This window comes from Calonectris borealis, chromosome 4 (assembly GCF_964195595.1).
Source record: "Calonectris borealis chromosome 4, bCalBor7.hap1.2, whole genome shotgun sequence".
NCBI lineage: Eukaryota > Metazoa > Chordata > Aves > Procellariiformes > Procellariidae > Calonectris > Calonectris borealis.
This window is the reverse complement of record NC_134315.1, coordinates 56,345,594-56,362,017: the sequence shown is the minus strand read 5'-3', so window position 1 is coordinate 56,362,017 and position 16,424 is coordinate 56,345,594. Positions and strand designations below refer to the sequence as shown.

The window sequence follows — 16,424 nt, the reverse complement described above, 5'->3', positions numbered from 1 at the left end:
GTGAAGAGCATTTAGTTATCTGAAGGAAGGTATCTGAAGAGCATTTTCTAAAAACAAACAAACAACAAAAAATCTCCCTTCTCTCCCCCATGTCCAATTTCTATTTTTATAATAAAGTGGTATTTTATAGACAGCTATATTGGGAAAGTTCTGATGCTATATTGTAAGATGGTGTAGTGGATCAAAGTGCCCATCATAACAAGTAGGAAAAGCTGCTCAGAAATGTGATTTCTCAATAATTGCATGGGCAGTCCTGTGAACTTGAATCTTTTGAAGGGGCCCATGTCTTCCCTGAAAACTTCCTCACAGAAATAAATTTCTAAGGAGCCCACAAACAACCAGTGTTTCTTAAACCTTCTGATTGTACCAATGAAGTCAGTAGGCGATCAGTTTAAAACAGCTTAAAAAAATTTCTTTATATAGTGTGTCTGGACCTTGCTGCCCTGAGAGGTTAGGTAGGCAGACACTATTGGCAGGCTCAGATAGACAAATTCACGGGCGACAAGTTTGGTGCCTGAACGGATCCCTGGAAATGGTAAGTCAGCGGAAACACTGTTTTGTTGTTGCCCAGCTGGCAATTTAAGGATATAAAGAAAGTTGAAAAGCACTGGATAAATTAAGCAGTCTTTTTAGGGAAAAAAATTATGCTGTCAGATTAATTACTTATCATAAATTGATGAGTGTAAAAAGGCCATGACTTGATGGAACTTCTGGGAAACCAGTGATACAGAAAAACATGTGAATTTCTAATAGAAGACAGACCACCCGCTATTCCTCCTTTTGATAGATTTGTTTTGTACGAACACAGCTGCTTTTAATGTTAATCCCACACACATACCAACTGTGTTTTATGTTCCCTGTGTTCATACTTTAAATCCATAAGTACGTTGATCCTGGAGACCTTCATTAAGAAGTGAATTTCTTGCTTCGCTGTGCTGGTTTTATTTTGTTGTTATTTGATGGAAAAATGTTCATATCTGGTTGAATGCTTTGTTCGATAGCAAGTGCTCCAGTACCAAAAGAGGGCCTGCACAAGTATAAAAAAGGACATTTTTGGCAAAATTAAAAGGAACAACAGATCCAATGGTAAAGCTTGTACAAGAGTAAACATGAATATATAATAATTAGTGTGCTTTCAAAATTTTTTTCTGTAACATGAAGGGGGAAGGTAGTGAACTTGAAAAAGCGCTCTGTAGAGGCAGCGTGGAGTGGAACCTCTCCTTTGGGCTCCTGGTGGGACAGTGCTGCAAGGCTCTTTGTTAGTGATCGGAAGCTGCAAGACAAGACGTGAAGGATGTGGCAGAGTTATTAGCTGATGGGTGTTTCTGCCTTTATGAATGGAAATATAATGCTGGATCTCTTCTGTCTCCACCTAATGAAAGATAAAGCATTGATCTGGCTGCCTGGGAAATCTTCCAGTTTTGAGATTCGTAAGAGCTGGAAAAGAAAGGTGGCAGAACTATAGCTTTAGAAGCAGTTGCTTTCAAACTACAAATGCAGTATAGTACTGTATACATACAAATTGCCCTTTAATTTATTTGTAAACAAGGCCATCCATCAGAATGTGAGTACACAGGCTTTACGTTGTAAGGACGTTTCAGGTCTATACACGCAAACCTGGAAAGTATAAGATCCTTAAGCTATTCCAGGCAAAATACTAATTGGATTAACTGTATGTAACATGGTGGTCTTTCAGTAGGAATTCTGGGATCTGACCATAATAAATTAAATCTCAATGTTAACTCTTCATTTTGAGCGTCTTTTCTTCCTCCCACTGCTGATTTTAAGCTTCTCTTTTGGAACTACTTTAATTGCTTGGCAGAGTTGGGTCTGAGGGCTTTTTGGCTTTCCATCTTTTTTTTTTTCCCCCGGATATGTTTCTGCATCTGTTGTCAAGTATAAAAAGAGTAGGCTGCTGTGTGCAGAGTGCCTGGAATATCCATCGAGTATCAATTCTCAAGTCCAGTTCAGAATTTTGCAAGTCATGGGATTGCAGGGCTCTGCATTTCTTATTTCTGTCCTCTTCACTGATTTGCTCTCTGCTTTTCTGACTTATGACAAATTCATGGTCATACAGCTACTTGGAGAAAGCTCTCTAACCTTCTTGGTTTCTCCGTGATGGCCTCAATGTATTTACCTGTTCACACACATCTGCATAACAAAAAAAAAAATCTTGTTTCTTTGTGCTTTAGTGAAAGAGCAAAGTTAAATCCATTTAAAAATCTTTCAGTCTTGTTCAATTTCAGGTTTTTGCCGTTGGAGCAAATGGGGGCGGGCGATAATTGGTAGAGCTGTACAGTTATATAACTAAAAGCTTTTCTGCTGGAAGTTAGGAGAGCAGATTGCTTGGCCATCAATATGCGACACGTGTTCTTAATCTTCCCACAGTGTCCATGCAGAGGAGTACAGTCAAGCAGTGTGTATTGGTTTGGTAGATTAACGTGTTCAAATAAAAATGTTATAAAAAAATTTCCTTTTGGGGTACTTTCTTTTTTTTTAGAGAAAGAGGGGTGGTGTTATACCACTTGAGGATTTAAATAGTATTTATTTTGCATAATTAATGGCAAATACTATTCTGAGATAGAAATTATTACTGTTGATGGCTTACAACATGAAGGTTGTCATCTAAAACTCTTGGGGGGCGGGAATCAACTAGGAAAAAAAGATTATACAATGGAACACAGTGGTGATAAGAGTACTATATGCTATTTTATGGGAAAAGTACCCTGCTACTATCACAGAAGAATGCTCAGCTAGCCAGCACTCGTGAATTGTGTCACCAATTTCACATAAACATTCATGAAAGCAGTGACGGGGACATCAGTGGTTTTTTCTGTACCCGAGGGGGGGTTGTTTGGTTGATTTTTGGTTTGGGTGGGGATTTTTTTTTTGTTTTTGCTTTTAGTTTTTGGATGGAATGACAGTATTATATTGATCCTATTGTTAGCGTATACATTCAGAGAAAAGTGATGCAAGTGAAAAATATAATGTGACACTGGACTGAGATGAAAGACAATAATGTATGAACACCGTTTGCACTGCGAGTTTGTTGGATTTGGCGTTACAGCTGTTCTATATAGTCCTTTTGTATCTATGCGGAGACATGACTTCAGCTTCTCCACGGCATGCGATAAATGTGAGGTTTGTTTACCTGTGATAGAACAAGACCTCTGTATCGACTTCCAGATAAAAGCTCAAATGAGAGCACTGCTTGAATACAAAAGCTTGAACCGTTACATCAGGGAGAGCATCTGAAGTCTTCTGAATTTAGTGTTAGCAGTAAATAAGAAGCTGTGCTGCTGTTGCAAGATAGGGTCTTATCTTGGACCCTTGGTTTATTCAGTTTCTTCATAATCACCCTTCCAGTTTGCAAATCGGATTTTTTTTGAGTCATTGAAGGGAGAACCAGTCTAAACCGATCTCAGTAACAGTCAAGGCCGCTAACATTTTCTTTGTTAAGGATCGTTGCCAGAAAAGGTCTGGGCTTGGCCCTAAACTGGGGGGTTCTCCCCCTCCCTTAGGTAGAGGAAACAAAGCAAGGCAAAAGGAAGCAAGTTTTGGCACAGTGCTGTTAGTTAGGCTTCCACGGGGGCCTCCAAAAGCATTGCCTGCCTTCCTGCAGATGCTTAAAATCACCCACCACGGAGTTTGCAATTTCTCAAGATAGTCGAGCCAATCTCTTACCTCTAAGGCACAAAAAGAGGCATCCCTGCTCAGCCCCGGCTGCACATCACTTGTGCTCTGTCTGTCACGTTTATTGGGAGCTGCTCTTTCTACAGAAGCTGCTTGTTAGATGGATTTCATTGCAATGAAGTGAAACAAATCATAATTATACGAGGTTAAATAAAGTGCTAGAGGTTAAAGCATGAAAAATCAGTGTCCTCTCGTGTAAGACATGCTTTGGGAAAGCAAGCAGGCCTTTTTTCTATACAGAAACCAGAAGTGAGAAATTTGTCAGTTTGACCAGTGGCATACACAGGACAGGCACGCTTTGCTTTTTACGGAAAGCCTGTTGGTGTTCGTCTGGGTTTAAGACTAGAAGAGATAGAGGAGTGATGTCGAAAGAAAGAGTAACCTTGCTTGAACACGTTCTCTTTTTCAGGACGACTTTCGTTTGTCTTACTACTATTACCAGTACTGTGCTCTGCTGGGCAGCAGGAGGAATGAACAGATACCTATGAAAATACTTATAGGTCAAATTTGCCTGATGGCTCTCCTTTAATTAGTTGGTAGCCTTTTGCACGCACATATATGGATGCACATCATAGAAAAACAGCTTCTGCTGAGCAGCTGCCAGCTCTCACTGATCATTTAACAAATGATGCACAAAATCGTCATAACACATTCCTTATAAGACAGCGACTTCAGAATGCATGTGCCTAAGATGAGCTTCGCATGGTGAATCTCAATATTGCTCTTTTTCTCTTCTAGTTTGTGGAGACATCCATGGTCAGTTCTTTGACTTGATGAAACTGTTTGAAGTGGGAGGTTCTCCTGCCAACACGCGGTATCTCTTCCTGGGGGACTACGTGGACAGAGGGTACTTCAGCATTGAAGTAAGTTTCTTATTTCTGTTTTTGGCTGCGAAATTGCTTGCAGCCTATTGTGTATATTTAGCACCGTAATTTAACCAGTTCAGGCATACTGAAGCTCTTTGCAGATACCACTTGTGAGCAAAAGAAGTCCACGTTAATGTCGCTGTTGGTGTTTTCATAAGGGTTGCTTGGTATCCAGCCAAATACCACTATATCTGTGCTGGAAAGCTGACGAAGAACGGACCTTGATGCTAACTAGTGGCCATCCAAATATAGCACAGAAGGCAGTCTGCTCTGCAGCTTGCACAAGCTAAATAGGATGAATAGACATGAGCTATTAGAAAAGAGACATAACAGAAAAACTAAATGGACAACTCATAGTTTAGTTTGACTTTTAGGTTCATTTGATCTGAGTCTCCTGGATGCGAAATTTTATGAAAATGGAAGGGCTAGATAGGGGGTAAATGGGGCAAAAAGCCAGCAGATAACATGATGTACTGGAGAGAATGAATGAGTTCTGTTTAGATATGGCATGCAGGAATGCGTGATCTCTGGCTTTTGGTGCAGCACTTGAATCCACAGAGAAGAAGTGATGCGCATGTGCCCTGTTGAAGGTCCTGAGACCTGGTGCAGACTCTAGTATCAGGTTGTAGAACGTGGAGGTCAAATGACAGCATCTTTAGCTGGCTTGTGAAGGAAACAGTGTCCCGTCCAACCTATCCATCTTTGACTAGAAGTGAGTCAAATATCCAGCATAAATCTTTTGTTCTAGTGCGCATAAAACAAACTGGATTTTTTTCTTCTGTTCTGTGTTGCTGCTTGGTTATGCAAACTGACAGATGAGCTGCACAATTATCAAAAAACCTAATATATCCAGGTCATAATTGATATAGTCACTGAACAGTCAGTCAGAAACCTTTGCAGCAGCTTTTGAGCTACATCTTGATTCCTTTTCTCTGAAGAGTTCAGACTTTAACTCTCTCTGAGTCAAGGGAGAATACCCGTTATCTGTTAGAAGCAATATAGCTCCTATGATCCATGGCTGGCTGTCTGTGACTAGATAAGATGGCAGCATGCGAGAACGCATATACTGCTGTTTCATTCTGCGTACCACATCTTAGTACGCTGTGGCCATATTGATATAAAGGTATGTAATCTCAAACAACATCTGAGTTATTTATAATGTGTTTGTAAAATGGATCATCTTGCCAGTCTTATATTTATAGTATGAAGAGAAGTTTCTTTAAAATAAAACTCTGTAAAACTACTTTTGCTTTATTAGTTCACTTTAAAAGGATTTAAAATGTTAACAGAATCTTCGGGAGGTGGCACATTTTACAAATAGAAATATGCTGTTCCAAGTGCAAATGCTCTAAAGACTTAAGAATTGCAAGGTTCTTTCGCCCACTTGCCAAAAATCAATATAGTTAGGATTTAGTCTCATACTGAAGTCAGCACTTTGATCATGATTTTTTTGAGCCACATGTGCCTGCTTCTTTCCTTCTCTGATCCACGGTGAATTGTGAGCTAAATCATCACTGTGTGGATTACTATGCTGGATCACTTGGTGAAGGTTGGGAATGTGGGGGATGGCTTCACAGGCCTAAACTGTTGTGCAGCTCAATCTTGAACTACCACTTTTCAGTTATGATAACGTAGTTCGTATCTCCTGTAGACTTAGATGGAGCCAAGTTGTATCTGGAAGAGGAGAGTTTTGTCTTCATTTCTGTGTATGTTTTTAATATAAGAAATAGAACAAGTGTATTTGCTTCTGCTTTCAAGTGCTTGTCTGACAGTTTGCCAAAATCTACTCCAGGGCTATTACTGACTAAAGGCAATAGCAAGCCATATAACACAAAGCAAAATAGCTTATGGGTGGGGAATAAGCCCCTTAAAATTACTCATTTAGCAACCTGCACATACATATTTAGCAATTATATTCTGAATTTAGATTTTCCATTCTGGAACACTACTTTTTCACTGGAAGCAGTACTGGCTTCTGCCAGCGCCAAGGAAACATCTGAGCTGTCGCTTACATTATTCCTTTTTGTATGTAACATTCTCAAATTACTACTTTTTTGGTCACATAACTGATTCTCCCCACCTGTCACCTTGATTAAAGAATGCCTTTGAAAGGAAAGGCAGGTTTCTGTTTCATAAGTGTGTTTGGATGCAGAGCTATGCATTCAGGCATGAACTCAGCACAGTAAGTAGTGACAAGGAAAGGAAAATGGTGAAGAATGCACCTTGGCACGTTGCGGGGGGATGCTTTTGGTGGAGAAGGGGCCCTGAGCACGTCTAGCAGGCACCAGCTCTTGCCCGTACTTTGTGCTGGAGAAGTCGTGGTGGTAAACAGTCCTAGCCTGATCTCAATGCATATTTCTACCACGTCAGTCACACCGTGATCTTTATTCCATTGATCTGTTGGCTCCCCTTTCTGCTATGTAGACATGAGACTATTGCAGTTCTGAGGTCTTTCCAAAAGAATTAAGTAGCTGGTCCAAGGTACTAATCATGAGTAATACAAGCTTTAAAAAAAATCCCTTCTATTGCCGAGTGATATCTAGCGTAAAAGTGACACCATTGAGCCTAGACCTAGCTGAGTTCTGGTAGTGGGCGAGATAATCCTTGTCTGTAGGCTGCAAAGCGTTTGGGATTCTTCTGGATGAAAGGTACTATATAATGTAAGCTATTATCATTAAGAACAGAGGAAGAAATTGCATAAGGTAGGTGGAAGGCATTTGATAATGCAGAGGGAAAAAGAGAAAAGTATTTGTATAAGGCATTCAGCAGAAATGACAGTCGTTGCCCCACGACGCTTTTGATCCTAGGGGCTCAATTCTTCACGTGTGTGCTCCATTTTTACCAGAGTTAGCTCTACTGTTTGAGGGGGGGGGTGTTTTGTGTCTTTAAAATTAGTTCTAAGCAAGGTGTCGCAGGCTGAGAGACTAATAAAGGAATTACAACAGGTAAAACAAAAAATGTCAAAATTGTGGATAAGATGAGATGAGGTTTCTCGGCCCAGACCAAATCTTCATCCCGTAGCTGCACTCTCTTTTCCATTTGATCTTTTGGCAGAGCCTGAGCATTTCTTCACTTAGAATAACAAATTTCTGCAAGTTGCAATATCTGATACGGCACACTTGTTTCCTCGGTTCTGTAACTGATAACGTTTCCCTGTTGTGCTTGTGCACTGTTCCAGGGGTTTGACTCCAGAGTAGAAACCCCTCAGTTCTCACTTTCAAACAAATTTTATGGTCATGGAGAAAAGAAACCCAAATGATCAAAACAGAGGGCTATTTTTAAATCCAAAGAATAGTTAGAGCATAAGTGGTTCTGCAGGAATGGGCTGTAAGGAAGAATGACTAATCTCCACTTGAGTCTGAAAACTCTCTTTTGAAAGGCAGACAAAAATGCCATGTGGTGTAGGGGGACTATACATATATACTGCTTTTCATCTCAGTCTTGGAAAAATTACAATCAGAGTAAATACTGACTATAATGCATTAATAATATTATGTAAATGAACTGTTGGAATTATTTTCCTGCTCAATCCCACGTAAAAACATACAGGCTTAAATGTCAATTGAATATCATAAGGTAGATACTGACCATTTTTGGCAGAGCAGATAGTTAAGATATGGAGAATTAAACCAACGTTCAAAATGAACAAAACTAGAGTTGTGTTTTAAGGTTCAAAACATTCGTACATCTTCATTTCCCAAACACAAAGACCGAAATTCCAGAAGGGAAAACTATTTTTGTGGTATTTCTAGCAAGAACAAAGTGAGGTGTTTGGAGTGAGTCTGGAATGACCATCGGACCTTGCATCAATTAAAAAAGCATCTGGAGCTTGAGATGCTTCTGAACTCAGTGAACTGTTCAAAATTATTAACTGGTCTCTCCCAAGAAAAGAATTACATATAAATAGATTTGTGTTAGTAAACTGTGGGTGAAGTGAATGCTGCTGAAGCCGTGTGTTTGTCATCTCTCAAGTCTCTGTGCACTTTCTAGGACTTTATTGGAATAATAAACACCTTTCAGTTTCCTCTGTTGTTCTAGTGTGTTAATGTTTCCCAATAAACAGCTTGATTTAAAATAGTTTTGGCTGGTCAGGAATAGTTTACCAGTGAAGTCAATTGTTTTTTTCACTTCTCTCAGAGCAAAGAAAATCCTAATACCTTAATTATCCTAAATTTCCTTGCCCTTTTCTTCTATGTAACAGTAGCAAATATGTTTCTCTGAAACAAGAATTTGCATCTTGTAAGATTTTTGCTGGGCAGTGCTCCTCAGGGCCATGAATATTCACTAATTCAGCAAATTCAGAATATTTTTGTATATATTAGATTCCCAGATTGGAACATCTGTTTGTGTCAGGGCCGTCTTCGCAGCTTGCCTGGTCCTGTGCCAGCTCTTCCCAGAGTGAGTCCCTAACATGCCAAGAACCCCTCTCTTTGGGAGAGAACATGGGACAGTGCCTTGGAGGTCACTCGCACCATTTCCCACTGCTTCCAACTCTCTATGGGACCTATCTCCACAGAAAACAGCTGGGGCCAAGACACGAGGTCCGACGAGGAGAGCTAGGAGCCAGCGCTTGGATACCTGTTCAGAAAGTACTAGCTGTAAGAACTAGAGCAAGATTTAAGAAAAAGAATTTTCTAGTCACTTTTTGGGTGAAAAAGAGGTCCTTCCTTTTTGGACATTTTGAAGTCCTTCCAAGGGCTGAAATGGGAGTAATGTGGTCTAAACACTAGAAAAGAGTATAAGGCAAGTAGCAATGGTTTGCAGGTGATCGCTTTTAATAAAATCATCTGGGAGACTAGCTAGAAGAGAATCTTGCAATAATTGAAGTCTAGAGGTGCTAAAGTACCATGCAGGTGTCAAAACGATCCCAAAGCAGCTTGGGAATATTCAACAGATGTTTAAAAAAAAATGAACAGAAGTTGAATGATCAGAATGAGATTCTTGAACAACATTTTAGAAACAGCTGAGACTCTGACCACGAGGAATGGATTCACTGTTATTCCACAAGAAGTCTATTTCCACAGCAGTAGCCTTTTTTATTTTTAAATACGTAACCTGTATGTACATGAGCACTGGTTTTAGAAACACAAAAAACAGATAAAATAAGAGCACGTTGGCAAAAAAGTTGTGGCAAAGACTGTAAGTTGTCACTGAAGATCTGGTTGATGCAAGTAGCACTACCTTGTTGTCCCTGTTCTGCAGCAGAGCCTTAAGAGAAGAGATCCTCTTTTATGCCCTGAAAGTTGGGAAAAAAAGAATGAAATCCTGGTTTAGTGAAGATAATACTATTTTTTCTTTATTTTCAGTAGTGTGCAGAGTTTTCTTTCCCTGTGCTCAAGGGATGGTAGTTCAGAAATGGCCATAACTTGCATCTCTTGTGAGTATTTTGGTTACAGATGCAATGTATCTTTATTTGTTTTTGAAACAAAGCCCTAATAAATAGACATACCATTAGCATGAATGCAGTTTTGTGTGCAAAAAGGTACATGGTTTCCATTGGGATAGTTATTCCCTTATAGAAAGCTGTACCTGTACTAGGTACTATGATGGTATAATTATTTCAATGCAGTTAAAGTAATGCAATTTTTATATTTAGGTGAGGTGTGTGTTAGTTACAGAGTGAAGGAGCTATGCCAATGTACTGTTCCACAGTTCACAGAGCATCAGTAGAGATGTTAACAACGCGTGGCTCAGATTATCCTTTTCAATATGAATTGTGTTTATTCACACTTAATTTCATCTCCTGGGGGACTGCCCACTGCCATCAGTCATTTGGAGGGAGAGTTCATCTTTTGTTGCCCGTACAAAGCCACGCAGCTAACGGAGCGAGCTGCAGCTCTTCCTTCCTGGCATGATCAGTGCAAGAGCCCCAGAAGTGGGTGCGCTGTGTTACAGGTGTTGCTGTGGTTGTAATCTAGTGGCAACGGTAACGATTTTTCAAGGTTCCTTGTTTTGAGCACATAACTTGAGATGCGTGGAAGAGGACCGGGGCTTTTGGTTTTTCTTTTCAGGAGGTGCTAAGATGTCAAATTGTGCAAAGGCTCAAATTCAGCATGCAACAGTGGAGTTAAATCCCAAGTCCGTTTTGAAAATATGTGCCTACACAGCGCTTAATTGCACAGACCTTTTCTTTCCCGATGCTGAGGCTGCCAGAGCCTCAGCAGGAAAACAGCTTGACTATAGGAGCTGGGAGGTGGGCAGATTACCTCTTTGTTATAAACTTAACATATCTGCTGTTTTAACAGCTGAAAGACACTAAGCAAGTAAGCAGGGGTGCAGTTTGAGGGCTGGCATTTAAGAGATGTAACCTTTTTTTCTTTTTGATAATATGAAATAAGGCAGGCCAAAATACCTTAGAGACGTCCAGATTGCAAGGTCACTGCTGTACATTTTACATAAAGTTACAGCAGAGCTGATCTGTAGTATATTCTTGATGAAAAAGTTGGAGGGAGAAAAAGAGATTTTAAAGTTTTGCTGTTGGGAAGCAGTATTACCAAATAATTGAAGATTGTAAGATTTTCAACAAGGGCAAATTATCATAAATCTTTTGACTTAAGTAAGAATTACGATACACAAAGCAGAGTTAAGAAAAAATAAAACCAGAAAGTGTGCTCATGATATGTTGTTTGGACATAAGTTTTTTGTATGTAAATGACTGTGTAAGTTGAAAAGCCATGAAAAATTGTCACCCTCATATTTGCTGTTTAGTTTGCATGGGGGAAAAAAACATCTGCTAATTAGTTCTTGTTTACTATTACGATATTACATCACTGGACTACTGAACAGAAAAGGGAGAAAATTAATGAAATTATCGAAACAAAATAAGCCTTTGACACGGTACCACTGAAAACAACACAAAATATTAATGGTGGGCTTACATTACTTGAATAGTGGCAGGGAAACACAGAACTTTCTGGACTGCATTGATTCTGTTACCTTCTCGGTCTGGTTCTCATGAGCGCTTCAAAGGAAGCAGAGAAAAAAAGAAAAAATAAATCTATGATAAGCAAATGTAAAGAAATCTACCCGTAAGCAAGTACCAAATGCCAAAAAGATAAAACCTCCAGCTTACCTTATTTTTCCCTGCTTCCCAAATCTGGATGATATTTTAAGTACCTAGTGCTCATTTCAATCTTGCCAAGGCTTTATGAAAATGAAAAACTTAGTTATAAGGGAAATGTAAACCACTCCTCTTTTTTTTTTTCTTCTTCTTTTTTTTTTTTTTTAAATAAAGCACTTCATCTAAGCACTAATCATTATGCTTTTCTAAATTATAAGGTGTTTCAGCAGGATTAGAAGCTCTAAGGTAACTTAGATACAACTTTAAAATCCAGAACTTCTCTTGCATGGATGGAGGCGTCACTTTAAACTTCTTGTCTCACAACATTTACATCAAATTTTTGCATTAGCCAGTAAGTTCAAAAAAGTGGAAGGTTCCAGGAATTGTTGGAGGAATGAAGAAGTCTTCATCAAAGAGACGGAGAATTGCGCTGGTGATGTGGAGAAGTGCAGGCTTCCTTTCCCATTGAAGCGAAATCCTCAAACCCATGTTTTCTCTCTCTGCGCAAACTCCAGGAAGCTTCCCCCAGGCACACCCTTTGTGGTTGTTTTGGGCCACAGCAGATAATTCCTGTGACCTAACACCATAATTTCACGCTGGATTACATCAACGTGATCCACCTGGCGCTCTGACGTCTCTTCTCGCTTCCTGCAGTGGCAATAGCGCCTGGGAGGCGAAAGAGGTGGCGTGAGCTGGGAGGCCTTCCGTGTGTTTCCAAGGGGGAGAATTAATTTTGCAAGTCCTGCAGGAATGCTGCCTGTACTTCCTGCTCTTTTTACCTGGCTCTAGACCCTCTGAGTAGAACAACAGAAATTCCGGAGTCCAGGCAGAGCATCCAGATATTTACATGTAATAAATTCAAGACAAAGAGTAGTAGTATAAAACCCCTGCTGCTGTGTGATTATCTACGGATAGTGTGAGGTTTAGCACAAACATAAAAATGTTGCATCCTTTTTTCTTTTTTCTTATTTTTTTAAAGATGAGGACTGTGTAGCAAATGAGGGAGCCGAAATCAAAATGTTGAGACATGATTGATGTAATTATTCTGTTTATCAAGACATTCTGAATTGTAGAAGGGAATTCATACTGTACAAATTTAGAGGCATTACGTTGACAAAAATGCTGATTTTGCTCTAAGCAGAAACTGTGGTTAGGAGTACATTCTGAATTTCCAATCTATTGATTATTAAGGTAAATTAAATAACTTTTGTCAACAGAATGAAAGGGAGTGTTAGGAGGTAGTTGCAAATGGAAGTGGGATTTTTCTGACACCTTTTGTTTCTCGTGCAACAGTTCTGCGGTTCATGAATATTTAAGAAAGGAAGGGTTGGAGGAGAAATTGTTCAGACAGTTTTCTAGCTCGTGTTTTTTGAGAGGCCATTGTGGTCTGTACGGCATTCTTGCAGACGGTGGGCTCATCTCATGGGTGAATGGGTCTTATTTCCATCGGCTTCCTTGGAGCTGTGAGTTTGTCAGCCAGGTACCTGAGCAGGGTCATCCTGCACAAAGGATAAATCTTCCATGAAGTTTGCAAGTTTACTCGTTTGTCAAGAGTTTCATAATGCTTTGGCATCATTGCCATGTCAGTTTTATTTTCAAAACAACTATTTTAATCAGATGGTTTTGAGAGGTCTGAGCAGAGATTAGCCTCTCCAAGTCTTCCTTTTTTATCTTTAAAAACATGTCTAGAAGGAATGTCATCTCAAATAGAAATCTTCTGGAAAGAAAAAGGCTTTATAGAAGCTTTGTAGTAACTTCATTTAATGCAAGAGCGTTGTGGAATTTTTTCTCTGTTGTTTGTACAGAACAATGTTAGGTGAAAAATTAACCAGCATTCATGTAAAAACTGTGTAATACTGGAAGCTGAGGTATTTCCTGCAGTGTGGGTTAAATTGTTCTAGGGCAACTTTTCCTTAAGCCAGGAAACGCGAATCTTCCGGTGAAATTGTTTCCACGGTGGGTTTCTGCCTAAACTGCCAGGTGGAGAGTGTGCACTTCATTTTAGAGGTGCACAGCAATTACTTCTTGATAACTGGGGCCGCTGAAGGCAATGCACAGCTGAACAGGCAGATACCACTTAGCAAAAGTGTAAAACTTTATCAGAATATACTGATACTAGTTTCAGCCGGTCCAGGTTGAAACGCAGAGAAAGGTTTGCATGTAGTGTAGGAAGAGTGAAGTTAACCGTTGAAAATAAATGTTTCACACACAATACTTTTTCTTCTGTAGTTTTTTTGGTGGAATGTAAGTGGTTGAATTACATCATTAATTATGAATTATATTTTTCTTTCTTGTTTCTGATTCGCAGTGTGTGCTGTACTTGTGGGCCTTGAAAATCCTTTACCCCAAAACGTTGTTTTTACTTCGTGGGAATCATGAATGTAGACATTTAACAGAGTATTTCACATTTAAGCAAGAATGTAAGTCTACCTTAACCTTTCTCATCTTAACTCCCTTTTCAACAACTTGATTTGTTATTTTGTGAGTATTTGATACTGATTTACCATCAGTAATTTTAAATGTACTTTTCGTGTTAACTGTCATTAATTTTAAATTGTAATCACCGTTCCCTGAGAGGACAGTCGTCTTGCAGGGGCTGGAGAGGGTGTCTCAGTGGTGGAGAAAGGAAGGGGTTAGACCCCCTGCAGCGGGTGGTGACCGACCACCCGTACAACCCCGGGGGTGTCGTCACTTGGTGTCGTTGTCACTTGGTGCTGCAGGTATCGAGATACTTCAGCTCGCCAACCTGGCCTGGGAAGCAGCCCGGGGCTGCTGGAGGGGCCATCTGGGCCTGGATGCTCTCGATAAACCCGTGCTGCTGCCGCTTTTTGGAGCGGCTGCTGGTTTGCTGCCCCACGCAGCAACCTGGCAGTCAAAACCTGCTGTCACACCAGCTCTGGCACCTCTGCGACAGGTCCCTGATCGCTAGTGGAGGAGGTGGCATCACACCGGGTCTCATCTGCAGCAGGAGAAAAATGCGAGGAATTTTTATGGTGGTGGTTTTTTTTTTTTCCCCTTTAAGTGTAGCATTTTCAAATTTACCCTGTAAGTAGGCTTAAACTTTTTGGTATGCTCTTTTTACAGGAATTCCTTTCTGTGTTGCAAGAAAGGATACAGTGACACATAAAAGCTCATTAGATGTAGACCTTCACCTGCACAATGAAGCTTTTTTTTTTCTGTGGCACTGTAAGCTGAAGCTATTGCCATAAGTCTGTGTTCCCTTTTTAGCATTGGGGATAAAGGAAATGTTAATTGGCTCAAAGGCTTCATGGTTTACCGAGTTTAATATGCGTATTGGTAAATTAACATTTCAGCTTCATTGTACCACCTCGTTCATTTCATAATGGCATTTCTGTAGATAATTAATTATAAGGGACTGGGCTAAAGTTCTGATTGCTTCATAGAGAATATATTGAGTGATAATGTAGTAGATGATAACGATTCAGCAGACTTTTTAAGGCTTGCTGTATAGGTTTCATGGCAGACTATAATGGTATATTAAATTGTTTGTTTACAGTTTTTTAGAAAAATATAATAAATTTTATTAGTTTCACCTCAGAATCTGAAGAATTTTTCCAGCAGTGAATAACAATAATACTAAAGAATTTTTTGCATGAGGCAAGCTTTGGTACAGTCCTCAATGCAAGAGACAGCAGTGAGAGCAAGATTGAGATATTAAGCAGCATCCTAATGTTTTTTTTCCCTCTTAAATATTGATGGCATTTTCTGATACCATCTTAATCTTTAAAAGGTAAAATCAAATATTCAGAACGCGTATATGATGCCTGCATGGATGCCTTCGACTGCCTTCCCTTGGCTGCTCTGATGAACCAACAATTCCTGTGTGTACACGGTGGCTTGTCTCCAGAAATCAACACCTTAGATGACATCAGAAAAGTAAGTCTGAATAGTGCTTAGCTCTAATACGTGAACAGCTAATAGCCAGCGACTAAAACTTGAATCCTTTCTCACTGTAATTCATTTGTGTAAGATGCTTGTGTGTCATTTTGACACTCATGTTGACATCATCACCTTTTAAAGGTCTTTTTAAATAGGACATAAAAGGAATTGCTGCAATTAGTCATATTTTACTGAGGTGAGGAAATCACCAGCAACCAGTAAAACAAAGGATTTATCATCTTTGTGTTCTTAAAAAAAAAAAATGTGTTGGGTATATAAGTATTTAGGAGCGAATAAATATATACCATTAATTTGTTTTAAGTATTATCTACTAGCACAATGTAAGCAGACCATCTGATGATTCCTTGCACCATGTAGGCATTCTGCGCTTTCTGGGAGAAGAGATAAAAATAGCTCTAGAAAAACCTCACAATACTTAAAACATATAATAAAAAAGTATGGTGTGATTACAATGAATATAGTCAAAACAACATTATTATTTTAAAAAGAGTCCAAGAGCTTAATTCTCAAAGGTCCTGCCACATTTTTAATAGTACTTCACTTGAGTGCCTAGCAAATTGTCTAAGTGAGGCTTAGTAAGTTGATGCTTGTGTGATACTCTTGTTTTCTGAGAAGTTTCTGATAAATCTAATGAAAGTTCAGAGAACGATGTCAAACAGTTTCTTCGCGTAATCCAGTGTTGTTGCATGTTACCGAGGATTAATTTTTTTCAGGTGTTTTGTAAAAGAGATCTCGGTTGATATTTCTAAAAGGAGGTATTTAAACCATTCATTCTTAGTGTTTCCAGCAGAAAAGAGTTTCTTATTTCTTGCTTGCAGTTTGAGACTTGCAAAGATGGATATATACTTCTGAGCTTTAAAGTTACTAAAAGATAAATTATATTC

At 39.4% G+C, this 16,424-nt stretch overlaps 1 protein-coding gene across 2 annotated transcripts in view; it reads left to right on the top strand.

Moving 5' to 3' along the window:
* PPP3CA (protein phosphatase 3 catalytic subunit alpha) overlaps window positions 1–16,424 on the top strand; it is a 210,148-nt gene that overhangs the window by 143,271 nt on the left and 50,453 nt on the right. For both annotated transcript variants that reach the window (XM_075149622.1, XM_075149621.1), the window contains exons 3-5: window positions 4,432–4,556; window positions 13,928–14,039; window positions 15,371–15,516. In XM_075149622.1, the coding sequence (XP_075005723.1) occupies window positions 4,432–4,556; window positions 13,928–14,039; window positions 15,371–15,516 (383 nt within the window). The remainder of the gene's footprint in view (window positions 1–4,431; window positions 4,557–13,927; window positions 14,040–15,370; window positions 15,517–16,424) is intronic.